The sequence below is a fragment of the Aspergillus tubingensis genome, assembly GCF_013340325.1.
Source record: "Aspergillus tubingensis WU-2223L DNA, scaffold_8, whole genome shotgun sequence".
NCBI classification, from domain to species: Eukaryota; Fungi; Ascomycota; class Eurotiomycetes; order Eurotiales; family Aspergillaceae; genus Aspergillus; species Aspergillus tubingensis.
Genome location: NW_023336282.1, coordinates 1,244,722 through 1,260,261, shown reverse-complemented (window position 1 = coordinate 1,260,261; position 15,540 = coordinate 1,244,722). Strand labels below are relative to the sequence as shown.

Genomic DNA, 15,540 nt, shown 5'->3' with positions numbered 1-15,540 from the left:
CCGGGAGGCTCCATCTTCTTCCTTCCCTTCGGTCGCTCAATCTAAACTATGCTTGTTTCCTCCTCCCGCCCGCCGCTGTCGCAATCGCGGCCTTGCAATCCCCACCATGCGACATATTCATCTTCATTTCTATGGCGTCTGTGGACTTATTCTCCAGAGCTAGGATATTCGTCTTTGCTACGAACTCGATTTCTAAATGATCCCAGCTAGAACGCGGCTGAGGCAACTCCCGGTGCGCGCGAGCTGAGAGTACTATGGATTCGACGGACCCCGGTCCGTCGCAGGACACCCCCGATCATGGCATTACGCAAGCGCCGACTCCCCGAGACGACGACAACACCCCATTGTCCGAACAAGCGACTACGGGATCTACATCTTCTACTGGCGGTGACCACAGCACCGTTCTCGATGAACGGCCACCGCCTCTTCCCCCGCGCCCAGGCACATTGAATCTGTTGGACGAAGGAGGGGCATCTCTTCGGGTACCACGGCAGCCTGCACAACCAGCTCTCCAGTCCAGGGCTACAACGGCGGTATCTCTCCCAGATGTTGCTTCGCAAGATACAGGAAAGGATACTTTGGCTGTGCGCAATTTACAAGGCGCACTGAAGGCTAAGGCCAGCCTCAGCCACTTAGCCAGCCCAAGAGGAAGCGAAGCTGGCGATACTGCTAGTATCAGGAGCACAATACCTCAAGGAGATCTAGGCGATGTCGATAATGTCTTCGGTGACTTTCTGGCAACGGAGCCTGGGCTTATCCGCCAGCCTAACACGGGACTCTTGCAATTCCCGGAGTTTCAAGCTGACGACGTAGAAGACGATTTTGCCTCGGAGTTTGAGCCAGTTGGAGACGTTGGCGAAGAAGGGGAGAACGAAGGTATGCATAGCTGGCAGATAACGGTCCTTACGTTCGCTAACCAACAAAACCGTGCAGAACTGGTTCTGGAAAATTGGAAGTCGAAACGCAAACACTACATTATCCTCTCAGCTGCTGGCAAACCGATATGGACGCGACATGGTGACGGTGGTCTGATATCGACCTATGTTGGCGTCATCCAGACTATCATCTCGTTCTATGAAGATTCCAAAGACCGCCTAAGCAGTTTCTCTGCCGGTGATACCAAGTTCGTGGTGGTCAACAAGGGGCCTTTGTACCTGGCTGCGATCAGTCGCATGCTGGAGAGTGAAACGCAGCTCAAACTTCAGTTGGAAGCCCTGTACATGCAAATCTTGTCTACTTTAACCCTTCCATCCTTAACCCACCTCTTCTCTATCCGCCCTTCTACCGACCTCAAGCGGCCCCTTCAAGGCTCTGAGACGCTTCTTTCTACGTTAGCCGACAGCTTTACGAAAGGCTCCCCATCCACACTACTTTCCGCATTAGAATGTCTCAAGATCCGCAAATCTCATAGGCAAGCGATCAATAACACTCTCCTAAAGACCAAGGTCAACGGCCTTCTCTATGGCTTGGTCGTCGCAGGTGGTCGGCTTGTCAGTGTTGTCCGGCCTAAGAAGCATTCTCTGCATCCGGGCGATCTGCAGCTGCTTTTCAACATGATCTTCGAAGCCGAAGCTGTTAAAGCTGGTGGTGGCGAGAGCTGGATTCCCGTGTGCCTGCCAGGCTTCAACAGCAGTGGGTACCTCTACATGTATGTCAGCTTCCTCGATCTCCGAGAGGACTCTGGCAATACTGCCGACGACACAACCACGAAAGAGGAGTCTGTTGCTATCATCCTGATAAGCGCCAATAAGGAAAGCTTCTTCGAGTTGCAAGGCATGCGCGATGCATTCGTCGAGGTTTGTGACCATGCCTCTTATGAAAACATGCCAGCAAGCTAACCAACTACCTTAACTCACAGCAACTAGAGAAGAATGGCAGTCTCAAAATCATCAGAGAAGCCGTTGACAAGGGCCGCCCCAGCACAACAGACATAGTTCCAGGGACCGTCCTGCACCACTTCCTTTACAAGTCACGGGCCAACGTACAATTCACAATGTCCGCGTATGACCCCGAATTTGCCTCCGTATCCCGACGTCGCAGGTACGCACAACCCTTTATTCTCGCTTCCACCGACTATGTCATTATATCTCATATACTGATGATGGCAATGTCTCCAGGCTGATGTCCACCTATAATAACCTACATGCAAGCATCCATGCCAAGCACACCCATGTCAAGATCCACCACTGTGTCTCGCAATCCTCGAGCTCATTTGCATGGGTAACACCCATATTCGAATTCTATTGCGTGGCAAATGCAAATGCAAACCGCAATGCATTAGCACAGAGCGCAAGCAAGATAATAGAATGGGTGCATCAAGAAGAGGAGAGACTCTTCATTATAGGCGGTGCGGTGAGTTATGCAACGGCTCCTTATACCAGTTGAGGACAGTGACTAACAGTCGGTTACCAGGTATTCTAATCATTTCTGGCCCTGCATTGATAGAGGTATATACAGCTTTCCTTGAAATATGTTCTGGTCAAAGACCCCTAGTACAAACAAGCCAAAGTACATCAGATATCATCTCAAGCTAAGGCTACACAATACTTTCTACTATGACCAAGGTACACCTAATGCATTTATACACAATACCATGCATATCATGATCCAGAAACCAAGATCCATCCCTCTAATCGATGGTATCCTCCCTCAGAGCAAACAGCTGCTGAATAAGCTCATCCGACTTGCTGCGAATGGCATTATGATACATAACATTCGTGATGAACTGCTTGGCACCCTTGATCTTGGCCGCGGTATTCTGCGCATGATCAAAGTGGACATACATATCATCTATGTATGTGGCTGCGTAGACAGGAACCTCGTTCCGTGCTAGCTGGGCTTCATCATAAAGCGCCGGCCAGTCATCCGTCGAGGCGAGGATGTCGGCCGCATCTCGAACCTGGCTGAGTTCCGTGTAGGAGTCGAACATGTCTTTGTAGACCTGTAATCATGAGAGTTAGTATTGTTGATTTGGTTGACGTTCAGAAGAAGAAGGTTGGGGTACATGCCATTTCACCAGTGAAGAGGATCTCAGACTTGTTGGCGTCGATTTGGAAGTCCGGGTTAGAGGCGCGTAGTCTATCTGCGGACCAGTTGGAAGGTTTACTGTCATGGCGATGTTGTTAGCTCGTGAGAATATAAGTGGGGTAATGTTGGTAGTGACTTACCCCTGGCAGTAGATAGCCTCATGCAGAATAGCGTAGATGATGTTGTTGTCCATGCCGCCGAAACTATCAATAGAAGTGAGAGTGGGATGGGTGAGAAAGCCGAAGACGTCTAGGTCGTTCCAGGCACGTAGCACGAGATCTATGTCGTGTTAATGAGGGTTAAAGATATCGGTTCCGGGACCCATTACCATGGATGCTATCAAGACCACCTGTGGGATGTTAGTAAGAAGGATCGGAGAACAATCGCTTCAGAAGTCCTTACCGTGCATGCCAAACAGGATACCCATTTGCTGGAATCGCTCCGGGGTCAATGTTCCTGTTGGCAGAGCGACCTCGTTGTCTTTCAGGTATTGGATAATTTGCTTGACTCTTTCGACGTCTTCGGGGAACTTGGCGTAGTATGCCTTGTTCCTTTCGATGACCTTTTCTGTACGGGTTTAGCTCACCATGCACTAAATGTGTCAAAGTAGATTGCTTACCGTATGTACGTGCATACACAGGGTCGGGGTTATCAACGAGAGGAGGAAGTCCACCGCAGATGAAAGCCTCAGCGAGACCTTCCGGGCTTGTGGTAGAATAGCTAGATTAGTATACGGCTGAGACCATCTTAAGACGAGGCTAGACATACAACATGGAAAGATAGGTCACGGCGCAGAAACCACCAAAGCTTTGGCCAATGATGCTCCATTTCCGCTTGTCCTCGGGGTAATCGGTCATCAGACAACGGCGAACAGCCTCGCAGTCACGCACAATGTTGTCTGCGCGGAAGTTCTTCATGTACTCTGCTTGTTTGATGGCATTGCCTTGCCGAGCAAGGGTGCCCGCTGTGACGGTGGAACTAAGACCGGTGCCACGTTGATCGAGGAACAAGACCTATTTGGTGAGAAAGGAACCCTTAAAATATACTACTGTTCAGTGGGTTTATTTACCTGATAACCCTTTTCGAGGACTGTTCCAATCCAGCCATACTCTTGCGGGGGGCGGCATCCCATTCCAGGGCCACCCTGCAAGTACACCAGGAACGGCAACTGCTTGTCGTCCTTGGGGGTCTCGCTTGGCTCAGCAGGCGTTACCAGACGACGTACACTGCGGGCAAACAGTCTCAGAGTGCCATCATTGGGCTTGTTGTAATTGAGAGGCACATCGAAGAACAATTCAGCCACCCGGAGCCTGCCTGGATAACCCCACCTGTCATTAGCGTGACATTTTTCCCTAACCCGGGAAGCCATACGCACCGGGAACATTATGGAAGCGCCGATCGATCAACTTGGCAGCCATTGTCGTGGCACTCTTAGCTATGGGGTCTATGGGATTGCGGATGTCTTGAATTCCCTACGAAGCGAATTGAGGTGGTGTGACGGGCAGATGGGCAGATGGGTCCAACTGCCGCCGGCGGAGGTCTGCCAGCCATTTACTAGCCTCCGCTTTGGGAGAAGCTGTAAACTGTAACGGTATCTTCTCCTCACAATACGGTATGCTGAGCCGCGATTAAGCTTCCCGTCAAAATCACTCCTTTTAGTACTAGGATTTGTTTGTTCTCCACCATTTCTTATGCAGTTTCGCGCTTCGGAGATAACCGCACCTATCATTCGCTCCCTGCATAATTGAAGTCAGAAACTACTAGCGCTGAGCCGACGCACTGCAATAGTGCTGCCTGTTTTACTGCCTTAGCTGCCCCATAACGCTGTTTTAGTGACTAGCACTGTCATACCCAGTCTTGGAGATCCTTGCAGCATATTTGACGACTCTGCTCCATACAGCAAGTCCAGCCGGTACTGTATTCTGAGTCACGTACACCAATCCGGGTACTACTTGCAACCACAAGACGATTTTCTTACAAGTATAAGACTGGAGCTGGATATATCTCATTCAATCACTGTATCAGCCAAGTCCATCGCTTTTATCTTTGATTGTATACCCAATTCGTTCATTGACTGATTTTAAGACACAACTCACGCAATGGACCTAAGAGATATCAAAGGGACCTCCCAGGAGCAGGGCCAATTACATCAGAAGCTATGGGAACTTAACCAAACATATACACCAGGGAACGTATTGCCTAGTGCTAGTGACTTATCGCGAGCCAGAGCATCCCTACCAGAATTTCTCCCTGCTGAAGGAACGGGATTCGAAAGTGCCACCCAGCATATCCTTAATGACTTGGTCCCAGCCTTCAATCGCAGCAGCATAAGTCCTAATTATTACGGATTTGTCACCGGAGGCGTTACCCCGGCAGCCCTATTTGCAGACAACCTGGTCACAGCTTACGATCAGAATGTTCAAGTGCACCTTGCAGAGCATTCTATATCTACAGACGTTGAAGCCACTGCTCTCGGTCTGCTTTCCGATCTCCTGAAACTGGATCGGCGCAGCTGGAATAACGGGACGTTTACCACTGGGGCCACAGCCAGCAATGTTCATGGATTGGCTTGCGGGAGAGAGTTTGTCCTCCGCGCTGCTGCCAAGAAGAGTGGAATCGATATTGAAAGCGTTGGTGAATATGGCTTGTTCGAAGTCATCCAAGCTACTGGACTCTCTGGTATCCAAATTCTCTCGACTATGCCTCACTCTTCGTTGGCAAAGGCCGCTGGAATCCTTGGCATAGGCCGTGCCAACGTTAAGAGCATTTGTCGGGATAATCATTACCTTCAGATCGACTTTGGACGACTTGAAGCGGAACTGAAAGCCAATAAGGCGAGTATCGTCGCTGTCTCCTGTGGAGAGGTCAATACTGGACATTTTGCGACGTCAAGCTTGGCTGAAATGAAAAGCCTGCGTAGCCTCTGTGACAAGTACGGGGCCTGGCTTCATGTCGATGGTGCTTTTGGAATCTTTGGCCGGATTTTGAACGGTGCCGAATTCTCTGCTATATCAAAGGGGTGCGAAGGTATGGAGCTAGCAGATTCGATCGCAGGTGACGCTCACAAATTTCTGAACGTGCCATATGACTGTGGCTTTGTCCTTTGTCGCCATCCTGGTGAGGCTGAGAAGGTTTTCCAAAATGCAAATGCGGCCTACCTGTCTGGGGGCCAGTCTGGAGCGCTCTCAATACCTTCTCCACTAAACATCGGTATGGAGAATTCGAGACGATTCAGAGCGCTGCCGGTGTATGCCTCACTATTGGCATATGGCCAGGTTGGGTATCAGGAGATGCTACAGAAGCAAGTCCGGCTTAGTCGAATGATTGCAGGCTGGATATTCGATCATCCCAAGTACAATGCTTTGCCAGAGTTGGCAAGCAAGGATGAGTTGCTAGACCAGACCTACATCATAGTGCTGTTCAGCGCAAAGGACGACGAGTTGAACGGCAACTTAACCAAGGAGATAAATGCGACTTCTAAGCTTTTTGTGTCTGGAACCTCCTGGCAAGGAAGACCGGCTTGTCGCATCGCAATCTCAAACTGGAGGGTGGAAGAAGAAAGGGACTTTGCACTTGTGACAGATGTCTTGGACAACGTGGCTGGAAAAGTATAGAGATATGACACGGTTGGACTTATGCTTGATGTCTGCTTTCATTGTACAATTTAATCTTAATATATACTAGCTATGCTTGTAATTGGAGGTTGAGGTTGTTCCACTTCATCGCTTTTGCAGACTTAGTGACATTTACCAGATATCACTAAACACCCCAGTTGTGCAATGAGTACTTTGTTTACCATTACCCGATGGAAGACCAATTAGAATTTCGCCACATAGTAGTTCGTACGTACTATTCGTCTTTGCTCTCCAATGTCTTTTTGCCCATTGTTAGATTCCATGGATGGCGATGCGATGACTAATCTGACATGATCATCTGCGAGACAAATGCTCCGGCTCTTCTCTCCTTCATAAGCCTGCTGGTAACCCGGCAGCCTGGTGCCGTAATGATAAGGTTTTCTTTGCATCAGTCATAATGGTATATCGCGGGAGGCCTTCCAAATCGTGCCGGGAGTGCCGCAAACGAGATATCAAAGTATGATGATTCCTACTCTTCGACTTCATGACTGAGCCAGGCTCACACCTCTCACTAGTGCGATAAAAAAGAAGATGGCTGCTCCCAGTGTTCCCGCGCTGGCCTAACATGCTCTGGTTACCAGAAGTCAACAGATTTCTTGATACTTGATGAGACCTCTGCTACGGCTGGGAGAGTACTGAGGAAGCGCTCTTTAGATCATCCAGTTTCTTCAGGGCCTCTATCAACGAACCTTCTCCCGACAGTATTACAACGCCCAAAACACCTTTATATCTCGCAATATGTGCAAGGCACACCTGCAACGGGCATATACTCATATATGCAGGTCTTTTACCCATCCAAGTCAGACGACTATCCTCTTCTCGAAACCATGATCAATGCGCTTTTCATGGCCACGTTCTCGTCGCTGCAGGGATATCCCCCAGCTCTCTATCATGCTCGAAACAGCTATGGATCAGCTTTGTCTCTGACTCGAAAGGCGATCCAGTCACGAAAAGAGGCTTTGTTGGATAGGACTCTGTTTTCGGTGTTGCTCATGAGTATATTTGAACGCCTCGCCGAAGTAGAACAACGAGGGTTATACATTCGCAACGGACATCTAAAAGGTGCCATTGAGCTGATGGCCTTGAGGGGGAATGGCCAATTTACAGACGATGGGGGCGCTAAGATGTTTTTGCATCTAACCGAGCTTGTTGTTCTTGATTGCCTTGCCAATGAAGCTGATATTCCACTTCAATTCTTGGCATTGCGACAGCAAGCTCTTGAAGCCGGTGCAGACACATCGTCACCAAGGTGGACATTCTTGGAAATCATGATGCGTTATGCACAGTTGGAGCGTTCCGCAATATCTTCCATCTCTGCGGAAGACGTCATTCATCAAGCTAAAGCACTTGACGAAGATCTTGATCGATTGTCCAACTGTCTGCCTTCTTTCTTCTCGAGGAGGCAGAGCCCTGAACCCCCAAGCATTCCGTCAGCCAAGCCGGACATATATCCTGACTATAATACACAGAGGTGCTGGAACAACATCCGGGTTCTCCGTATTCAGCTACTGAAACTTATACGCGAGCAATATGCTCGGGTGTTGGGAAATTCGGCCAATGACGCCTGGGCCATGGCCGGACTTCATGAGTCTAACCGCCGAGTGCATTCCCTTGCTACAGACATATGTCTCTCCATACCTGGTACAGGGGCTAACAGCAGGCTTCCTTATGAGGTCTCCAATATCCAATCGGTAACACTCTTATTTCATCTATATGTGGCCAAAGAGGTTTTAGTAAAGCCAGCTCAATCAAGGCTGTATATTCATGAGCGATTACAATTCGTGAAAGAGAAGCAAGCTCCTTCACAGCATAAGACACTGGATTATTTGCTACATGATGGTTATCAAATGCCGCGAAACACTTGGAAGATGTGGCTTTCAATAGGAAGAGAGGATTTTTCTATCTGATTCCGGGGTCGTTCCACCTGCATTTGCCCGGCCTAGTACTCGTTCAGCTTCATTGCCGCAGGTGGAAACCTCTCCCCTGCGACTGGATACTTCTCCTGAAGGACTGCAATCTGTGCAAGGTCATCATCAGTCAAGTCGACATCCTCCACGTTCTCAATAACCCTGGATTCAGATCTCGCACCCGCAACCGGGACAAAAAGCGGCATGCCAGGCTTTCTGCTCTGCGCTTTAACCCACGACAAAGCCAACTGAGCCGGAGTGCACCCCTTCGCAACCGCAATCTTCTCCAGCTCATCAACAAGCAGACGGTTCTTCGCAAGATTTTCGGACTGGAATCGAGGAAAGAACCGATGATGATCGTGCGCCGGCAAGTCATCAGGGCTTTTAATCGTGCCAGTCAACATCCCCGCTCCCAGTGGTGTGTGCGCTATGATGGGGATACCAAGCTCTGCGCACGTCTCTGCGACCCCATTACGGAAAACATCCATAGCCCATAGGCTCACCTCCGCCTCCAGCATATCAATCTTCGCAACGCTCGCCGCACGGCGAATAGTCTCGGCTCTCACCTCCGACAGTTGAATACCCCCAATCTTACCCTCCTCCTTTAACTCAGCTAGTGCCTTGATGCTCTCTTCAACTGGAACATTGGGATCAACTCTTGCACAGCCGAAAATGTCGATTTTCTTCTTGCCGTCCAGGACCTTGAGAGCGTTGTCCACGAAGCCGCGAAGTCCGGCAGGAGAGCAGTCCATAGCGAAGGTCTTCATGCTCGCAACGCCGGACTTGATCGAAAGGACTACCTTGTCTGCGTCTTCAGGATAAGCTGTGAAGTAGCGATTCATGAGGTGCAATGAGTTGTTTTCGGGTGTCCCGTAGAAGTCTGCTCCATTCCATACATTGACGCCGGCTGCCAGTGCTGCCTTGAGAACCTTGAATGCTTGTTTATCTGGTGTCACGTCGTCTGACAAGGTGAAACCTGCGATATGCTTTCATCAACATATAACCTTCTATAATGATATTTCAAGTACCAGACAAGCCCCTGGACCAAAACAAACACACAAAGCAAAGAGAAGGGAACGAGGGAGAACTCACGCATAAGCCCCAACCCATTCTGGGTGATTTCCTTTCCAGCGAGGAACGGCATCGCTAGTAACTAGTAATGAAGAATAAAATTCGGCCAGATGTATCAACAAGAAGCCGAATAGTATGTCTGACGCTTGAAAGCAAAGCAAAGCAGGCTGGCAGGTGTATAGTATAGTATAGTATCCAGAAAAGGAAAACCTCGCAGCTAAACTACTCAGTATTCTCCCTGGTGCTATCGTAACAACCAAACCCCTCATTATTAAAGATTCACCACCCTTTATATACTCCTGATCCTCAGCCATCATATTCTACGACTTCCGGAGATAATTTGCGTGTAAGTCCCTCCATCCCCGGCGTTTACGAGTAAAGTCCGGGAGTATGCCGTCATGACCAGTTGGTTACCTGATTAGGTTTAGTGGATTGGAGAGCCGTCCTTGATGAGGGTTGGGCATGTATTTTCTTATTGAGATGCAGATGCGGAGAGAGGTTTGTCTAAGTTGGATTAGATATATAATCTAGGTGCTTCATTATGGTGTCAAGAGTCTGGCGTTGATTTTGGACTGGGTGCTTGGGTTAGGCCCAGGTTCAGGAAATAAGTTGTTGCCGTACCTCGGATGTATATTTCTGTCCATCTAGATACTTACTACTCAAACTGTGTTAGATAACTTCGCATTGCTAACACTGAAAGGGCTAGACCCAAGCACATGTCCAGTAAAAGTCAACTCAGATGAAGGGTACTAGATCGTGAGAATTCGTGAAAGCGATACGAAAAAGCCAAAAACGTTTTAATCTAACTATCCAAGGTATATGTTTATCACCTGCGTCTTCCAGCCCCGCCAACATTGTCACCCCGATCAGCAATGCTAACAACCTCTCCAATACCAGCTTCTTCCTGCTCATCCTCCAAAGCCATGACCTCTTCTCTGCTATCCCACCACTTCTCTTCCGCCATGTTAAACGCATCCTTTCGCAGCTCCTTGATGTTCTTCTCCGTGGCGATGCCCTTCTCTTTCAATGTATCCAACAGGATACGCTGCCAGTCCTCGCCTGTACGGCTGAAGTAGTCACGCAAACTTTCAAACGGACGAGGCAGAGGTCTACTGTCCTGCACAGATGGCTCTCCCTCTTGCTCCTCCACTTCCAGGTTCTCCATCTCCTGGGTGACAGAAGGCACGGTTACTTCCGTGGGGGCGGGGGAACCAGTGTCCAGCGACATCGCGTCCTCCTCTTCCTCCTCGTCTTCGAGATCCTCCTCTTCATCGTCATCCATCTCTTCGTCGCTGTCTGCTTCGTTGAGAAGGTGCCAGTTAGCGGGCTCGTTGTAGAAGATCTCCTTGACGCCATCGAGCTTGACGAGATCAATCGAGTACATGTCGTTGAAAGTGAATTCCCGATCTCCCTTCTCGAAAGTGCCGCCGAAAATGTACAGGGTATCATCCTGAACGGCCAATTGCGCGTTGAATCGCTGGTGAGGCATCTCGAAGCGCACGATCGTAGGCTTCGCTGGCTCCTCAGGCTCTTCTTCCTTGGGTGTCTCAGGCTGCAAGTCATCGTCCTCCTCGCTGCGAATGCCCTTCTTAGCCTCGAGAGCCTTCAGGTTCTGCAGGAGTTCCTCCTCGTCAGCCTTGCTGCGGTCCTTAGACTTCATCTGGTTAGCGAGCTGCTTCTTGCCTGGCGCTCTGGGCCGGCGGAGCGTCAAGGGGAAGAAACGGTTCCGGTCGGTGTTCCAGGCGAACATGGTGTCGAAGAATTCACTGTCAATGCCTTCCTCACTCAATTCAACATCATGGACACCACCGAACATGATGCCACGTCCCTTGTGGTATGCCATCGTGGCACCGGCACGGGGAGGGTTGGGAGAGTTGGCGGGCTTCTTCCGGCGCTCCCAGCGGACGGTGGGCGCAGCATTGGCAGGAGCTTCAGGGCCCGGGGGAGTAACCCGGAGGAACCAGGTGTCCTGATGCACCATGGGCTTCATGGTCATGCGTTGAGGACCACCCTTGACGGGCTTGCCGTTGATTCCCGTGGCCGCTTTCACACGGGAATATCCACCGTAGAGAACGGCACCGCTTTCGTGCGGCAGGAAGGAGAAAGAAGACCGGGGATCGGGCTTCTGGGATGCGGTTGGAAGCGTGGGGTTGAACCAAGTGTACTTGGAGCAGTCGTAGATCCACAGGTCTTGGAGATACTTGGTTTGTTGCGAGGTGTCCTGGAATCCACCGAAGAGGATAATGTAGTTCTGCCTTTTGGTCAGTTTCAATTTAGATTTCCTGGACAGGATAAAGTACAGACCTTGTAGTAAGTCATTCTGTGACCACTTCTGGCCGGGGGACCCTTGCCCTTAGAGTCCAGACGGGTCCATTCCCTTGTCGAGGGATCAAGGTGCCAGAAGTCGTTGTAGTGGTAGAACGTGCCCTGCTTGGGCGAAGAAAACTCTCCTATTGCGAACATCAGTACTCTGGAAATTCTGATAGGCTTGGTCTGAGCTATATACTTACCACCGAACAGATAGACACCTCCTGTATTGCCACCACGGCACCAAGCATGTCCACTGCGAGGGAGCGGACTATTAGGACTGGTGACTTCTCTCCACTCCGCGCGGTCGATATTGTAGACGAAGAGGTTGTTGAAGAAAGTGGCAAGATTTCCATCAAAGTACTCTCCACCAAAGACCAGCAATTCATTGCGATTAGAAGGAGAAGCCAGAACAGTTGCAGACGATCGAGGTGTCGGCGGTCCTCCCACAACCTCAGTGACCTTCATGAACTTGGCTTGTTCCTCAGCATATTGTGCAAGGATGGCGTCCAAGTCGGCATCTTCGACATCACTGTCGGCATCCTTGTTCTTGCCCTTGCCCTTCTTCTCCTTCTGAGCAGCCTTCTTGTTCTGCTTTGCCGCTACACGCTCCTTGTGCTCGGCGGACTTCTTGTTCTTCTTGCCCATGGTGGACGAGCTTGAGAGATACGGTGTGGACTTTTGGCCTTTTTGGTGGTTTCTATGAGACCGAGGGGATGATGTGGAGCTTGGATGCTCTTTTCAATTATCACCCTCTTATCGGTGGAGTTATGGAGTTGATATTCTATTTACTACAGATTCTCTCCATTCAGCGCGGGGTTTTTCTGGGCCCAGAAAAAAAATGTCGGCATGAAGCCCCTCTTATTTTACCGTGTAAAACGGATACCATAGTCTATGAGTGACCAGGCTCTCATGTATAATTGGGAGTACAGGAGGCCAAATAAGGCACATACACACATAGCATATATGTCATAAGTGCCTATTGAACCAATTTATTGACTCCAGCGTCGCCTGTGTGTGTGAGATGCCCATATGCTATGGTGTTATGCGAAGTTGATGTTTCCATGGTCTGGTATTGAAACATATTATCAAAGAAGATCACAGAGCATCATAATTCACACTGACAACAGCCAATGCTGTATAGTATCCTCTGAGACTATGCGACTATTGCAAATATTGCAGCAATTCTGTAAAGCGTCTCGTCGCATGCCACTGCCTGGACACCAACGATGCTACTCAACTTCGAAGAGGGTAAGTAATACCGAGTATCATAATTGGGAGTGGCATGGATTATCTATGTCCTCACCGCCCACGTGATGACGCGCCGAAACGCGTCCAGACAAGGCCGTGGATTAACCGGACTGAAAGCAATTGAATAGAACTAGTAGTTGCTCGGCAGCTAGTCTAGACGCCCTTTGTGATTGTTATGTTGCGACTCGTCAATGAAAATCATGCTCACAAGCATACGGCCTTATGACTAAAAACAATCTAGCAGCCCACCTCAAATGGCTGTTGCAGCAGGGCCCTGCGCTATACCCCTCCTTATCTCCGTCCGCGCACGAGTATCACAATAACACTGCCGACCGAAATCAACCTACTGCGCCGGTGCCACCAGCGGGGGCCTTAGCGCACCAGCCAGAGGATATCACCATCGCGATCGATGATTTACAACCAGAAGCCAAACCAGCAGAGACGGGCCATGTGGACGGAAAAGCGGAGGTAGATTCGGACGAAGAAATGGCGCGATTGCTTCTTACTCCGGCCTCCGCACGCAAGCCGCGGATGCTGAGTCTATCAAAGGACGCTGGCGCACCCACTCCGAAGCCTCTCAAAAGTAGTCAGTCTGTCAATTCGCCTTCGAAGGGAAGAGAGAATGGCCTGGGCAGAGTTACCAAAGGTACAGTGAAACGGCGCGCCTGTCGTTTTTGAAATCTTCTAACGACTTACTCCAATAGACAAGCAAAGTCCCCGGTCTCCATTGCGCAGCCCTAAGGCGTCCTTCTTGACACCATTTGGATTGAAGCGGCCATTGAACGCAAAGTCACCACTCTTCGATTCCGACATTGATACGATTGACTTGACTGGCGACTTGAATCAGACCACGCTTTCGTCTGATACTTTCGATGGGTTCGAGGAACCGCAACGATTGTGGACCGAAGACGCTGCATCCCGGAGAGAGCCTCTCGAAAAGCGTGGAAAGAAGCGAAAGAGCGACGAATATGTGTCAGACCTTGTTTCGCCCCGAAAGAACGGCTTGAAATCGCGCTCGCCATTGAAGGCTGCTGAGCCTACGAAGACTCCCCGTTCTACCTCGACGCGTCTTCAGCCCGAAAAATCACCTCGCACGACCAGAAAGGACACTATACCCCGAGCTGATGATCCATCGGGCCTTCCTTCGTTTTCACAGAGTTCTCGCTTGGGTCATGTTATCGCTGACTCCGATGACGACGACGGAGATGAGAATCTGTTCGATGACTGGGTTCCTGATAGAGACGGCCCAACATTGAACTCCAATGAATCACTCTACCCGATCCTACCTAATCAAGATAGCTCGGATGAGCACGCAGCTCCTAGCCCTGCGAGAAAGAAGAGTCGTGCTTCCCCACGGGCGTCGGATGCTATGGATATCGTCCCCTCCAGTGTTCGTCCATCTAGGAAGGACACCCGCATCAGTCCTAGTCCAGTCACTCATGTGCCTTCTACTACCGATTCTCCCAGCTCTCAGCCTCAGAACGAAGATGTGGCCAAGTTCTTGAGTCTTTCAGCAGACTCTCTTGAAGGAGCCATTGCAACCCTGAAGAGCACTCTTACGAAGAATTCTGAAATAGTGTATGAGCGAGCAATGAAGGGAGAACTTGCACCTGACTTGATCGCTGAAAACAAGACCCTTACGGATAGGATCGAAGCGATTGGTTTCCTCAAGCAGCAAAGGACTACCTATCAGACATATGATACGAAGAGGAACATGCTCAAGAAAAGACTCATGCAGGTTATAACACAGGGCGGCGATCCGTCCGATATGCCAGAACTTGTGGAAAGTCGAGAAGCAACAACTCAGCTGCAAAGGGCTGAATCAGATATACAACATCTGCTAGCACGATCTAGGTTGCTGTCTATTCCATCACTGGATGTCCGCCCACTTCGTTACAAGCCAGACCATCCGACCCCTTTGTCGCGCCCATCGTCTTTGTCAATCAGTGCAATGGATGACACAGTAATTTCAGGCGCCTCCTCGCGATCGAATGCACGGTCAACAGTAGACTACAACCACTCTCGTTCCGACATATCCACTCGGGTATCAGATCTGTCTTTCAAAAACACGAATGGGACCTCGAGTCTTAGGGCTTTTAACTACGATGACCCGACGACACTGGATGACGATGATGCTTTTACTCGAACTATGGGCTCCCCCACGCTACCTGCAGAAGAAGCGGATGAATTCGACTTAGATGACGAAGACATGCTGGAAGCTGCCGGGTTCCTTGATGAAGATCATGCATTCGCAACCGACAACCACGGGCTTCAGAACCGCAAGGTGTTTGCTGAAACTTCCGGAAATGTTTCGCGCACTCCCCTATCGCAACCAAAGTCCC

The 15,540-nt window shown here is 49.9% G+C and overlaps 7 protein-coding genes across 7 annotated transcripts; 4 read left to right on the top strand and 3 right to left on the bottom strand.

Moving 5' to 3' along the window:
• Window positions 1-254: 254 nt before the first annotated feature.
• AtWU_06769 (guanine nucleotide exchange factor MON1) lies at window positions 255-2,421 on the top strand (the record flags this gene model as incomplete). The annotated part of the gene is made up of 5 exons (XM_035501878.1): window positions 255-876; window positions 934-1,796; window positions 1,859-2,040; window positions 2,118-2,352; window positions 2,413-2,421. 5 exons carry the CDS (start codon window positions 255-257, stop codon window positions 2,419-2,421), a joined length of 1,911 nt encoding a protein of 636 aa, XP_035357771.1.
• A 208-nt stretch (window positions 2,422-2,629) lies between these two features.
• AtWU_06768 (proline iminopeptidase) lies at window positions 2,630-4,445 on the bottom strand (the record flags this gene model as incomplete). Its single annotated transcript, XM_035501877.1, has 9 exons — window positions 2,630-2,941; window positions 3,009-3,105; window positions 3,168-3,306; window positions 3,356-3,376; window positions 3,430-3,594; window positions 3,647-3,732; window positions 3,796-4,040; window positions 4,097-4,341; window positions 4,403-4,445. The coding sequence occupies 9 exons, from the start codon at window positions 4,443-4,445 to the stop codon at window positions 2,630-2,632; spliced, it is 1,353 nt and encodes a 450-aa protein (XP_035357770.1).
• A 681-nt stretch (window positions 4,446-5,126) lies between these two features.
• Window positions 5,127-6,641, top strand: AtWU_06767 (pyridoxal phosphate-dependent decarboxylase family protein; the record flags this gene model as incomplete). The annotated part of the gene is made up of 1 exon (XM_035501876.1): window positions 5,127-6,641. One exon carries the CDS (start codon window positions 5,127-5,129, stop codon window positions 6,639-6,641), a length of 1,515 nt encoding a protein of 504 aa, XP_035357769.1.
• An 848-nt stretch (window positions 6,642-7,489) lies between these two features.
• Window positions 7,490-8,569, top strand: AtWU_06766 (C6 transcription factor; the record flags this gene model as incomplete). The annotated part of the gene is made up of 1 exon (XM_035501875.1): window positions 7,490-8,569. The coding sequence occupies one exon, from the start codon at window positions 7,490-7,492 to the stop codon at window positions 8,567-8,569; it is 1,080 nt and encodes a 359-aa protein (XP_035357768.1).
• A 32-nt stretch (window positions 8,570-8,601) lies between these two features.
• On the bottom strand, window positions 8,602-9,713 carry AtWU_06765 (aldo/keto reductase family protein; the record flags this gene model as incomplete). Its single annotated transcript, XM_035501874.1, has 2 exons — window positions 8,602-9,545; window positions 9,662-9,713. The coding sequence occupies 2 exons, from the start codon at window positions 9,711-9,713 to the stop codon at window positions 8,602-8,604; spliced, it is 996 nt and encodes a 331-aa protein (XP_035357767.1).
• A 753-nt stretch (window positions 9,714-10,466) lies between these two features.
• On the bottom strand, window positions 10,467-12,595 carry AtWU_06764 (putative Kelch repeats protein; the record flags this gene model as incomplete). Its single annotated transcript, XM_035501873.1, has 3 exons — window positions 10,467-11,891; window positions 11,945-12,090; window positions 12,151-12,595. 3 exons carry the CDS (start codon window positions 12,593-12,595, stop codon window positions 10,467-10,469), a joined length of 2,016 nt encoding a protein of 671 aa, XP_035357766.1.
• A 581-nt stretch (window positions 12,596-13,176) lies between these two features.
• Window positions 13,177-15,289, top strand: AtWU_06763 (RecQ family helicase MusN; the record flags this gene model as incomplete). Its single annotated transcript, XM_035501872.1, has 4 exons — window positions 13,177-13,198; window positions 13,443-13,844; window positions 13,903-15,196; window positions 15,250-15,289. 4 exons carry the CDS (start codon window positions 13,177-13,179, stop codon window positions 15,287-15,289), a joined length of 1,758 nt encoding a protein of 585 aa, XP_035357765.1.
• Between the last annotated feature and the right edge of the window lie 251 nt (window positions 15,290-15,540).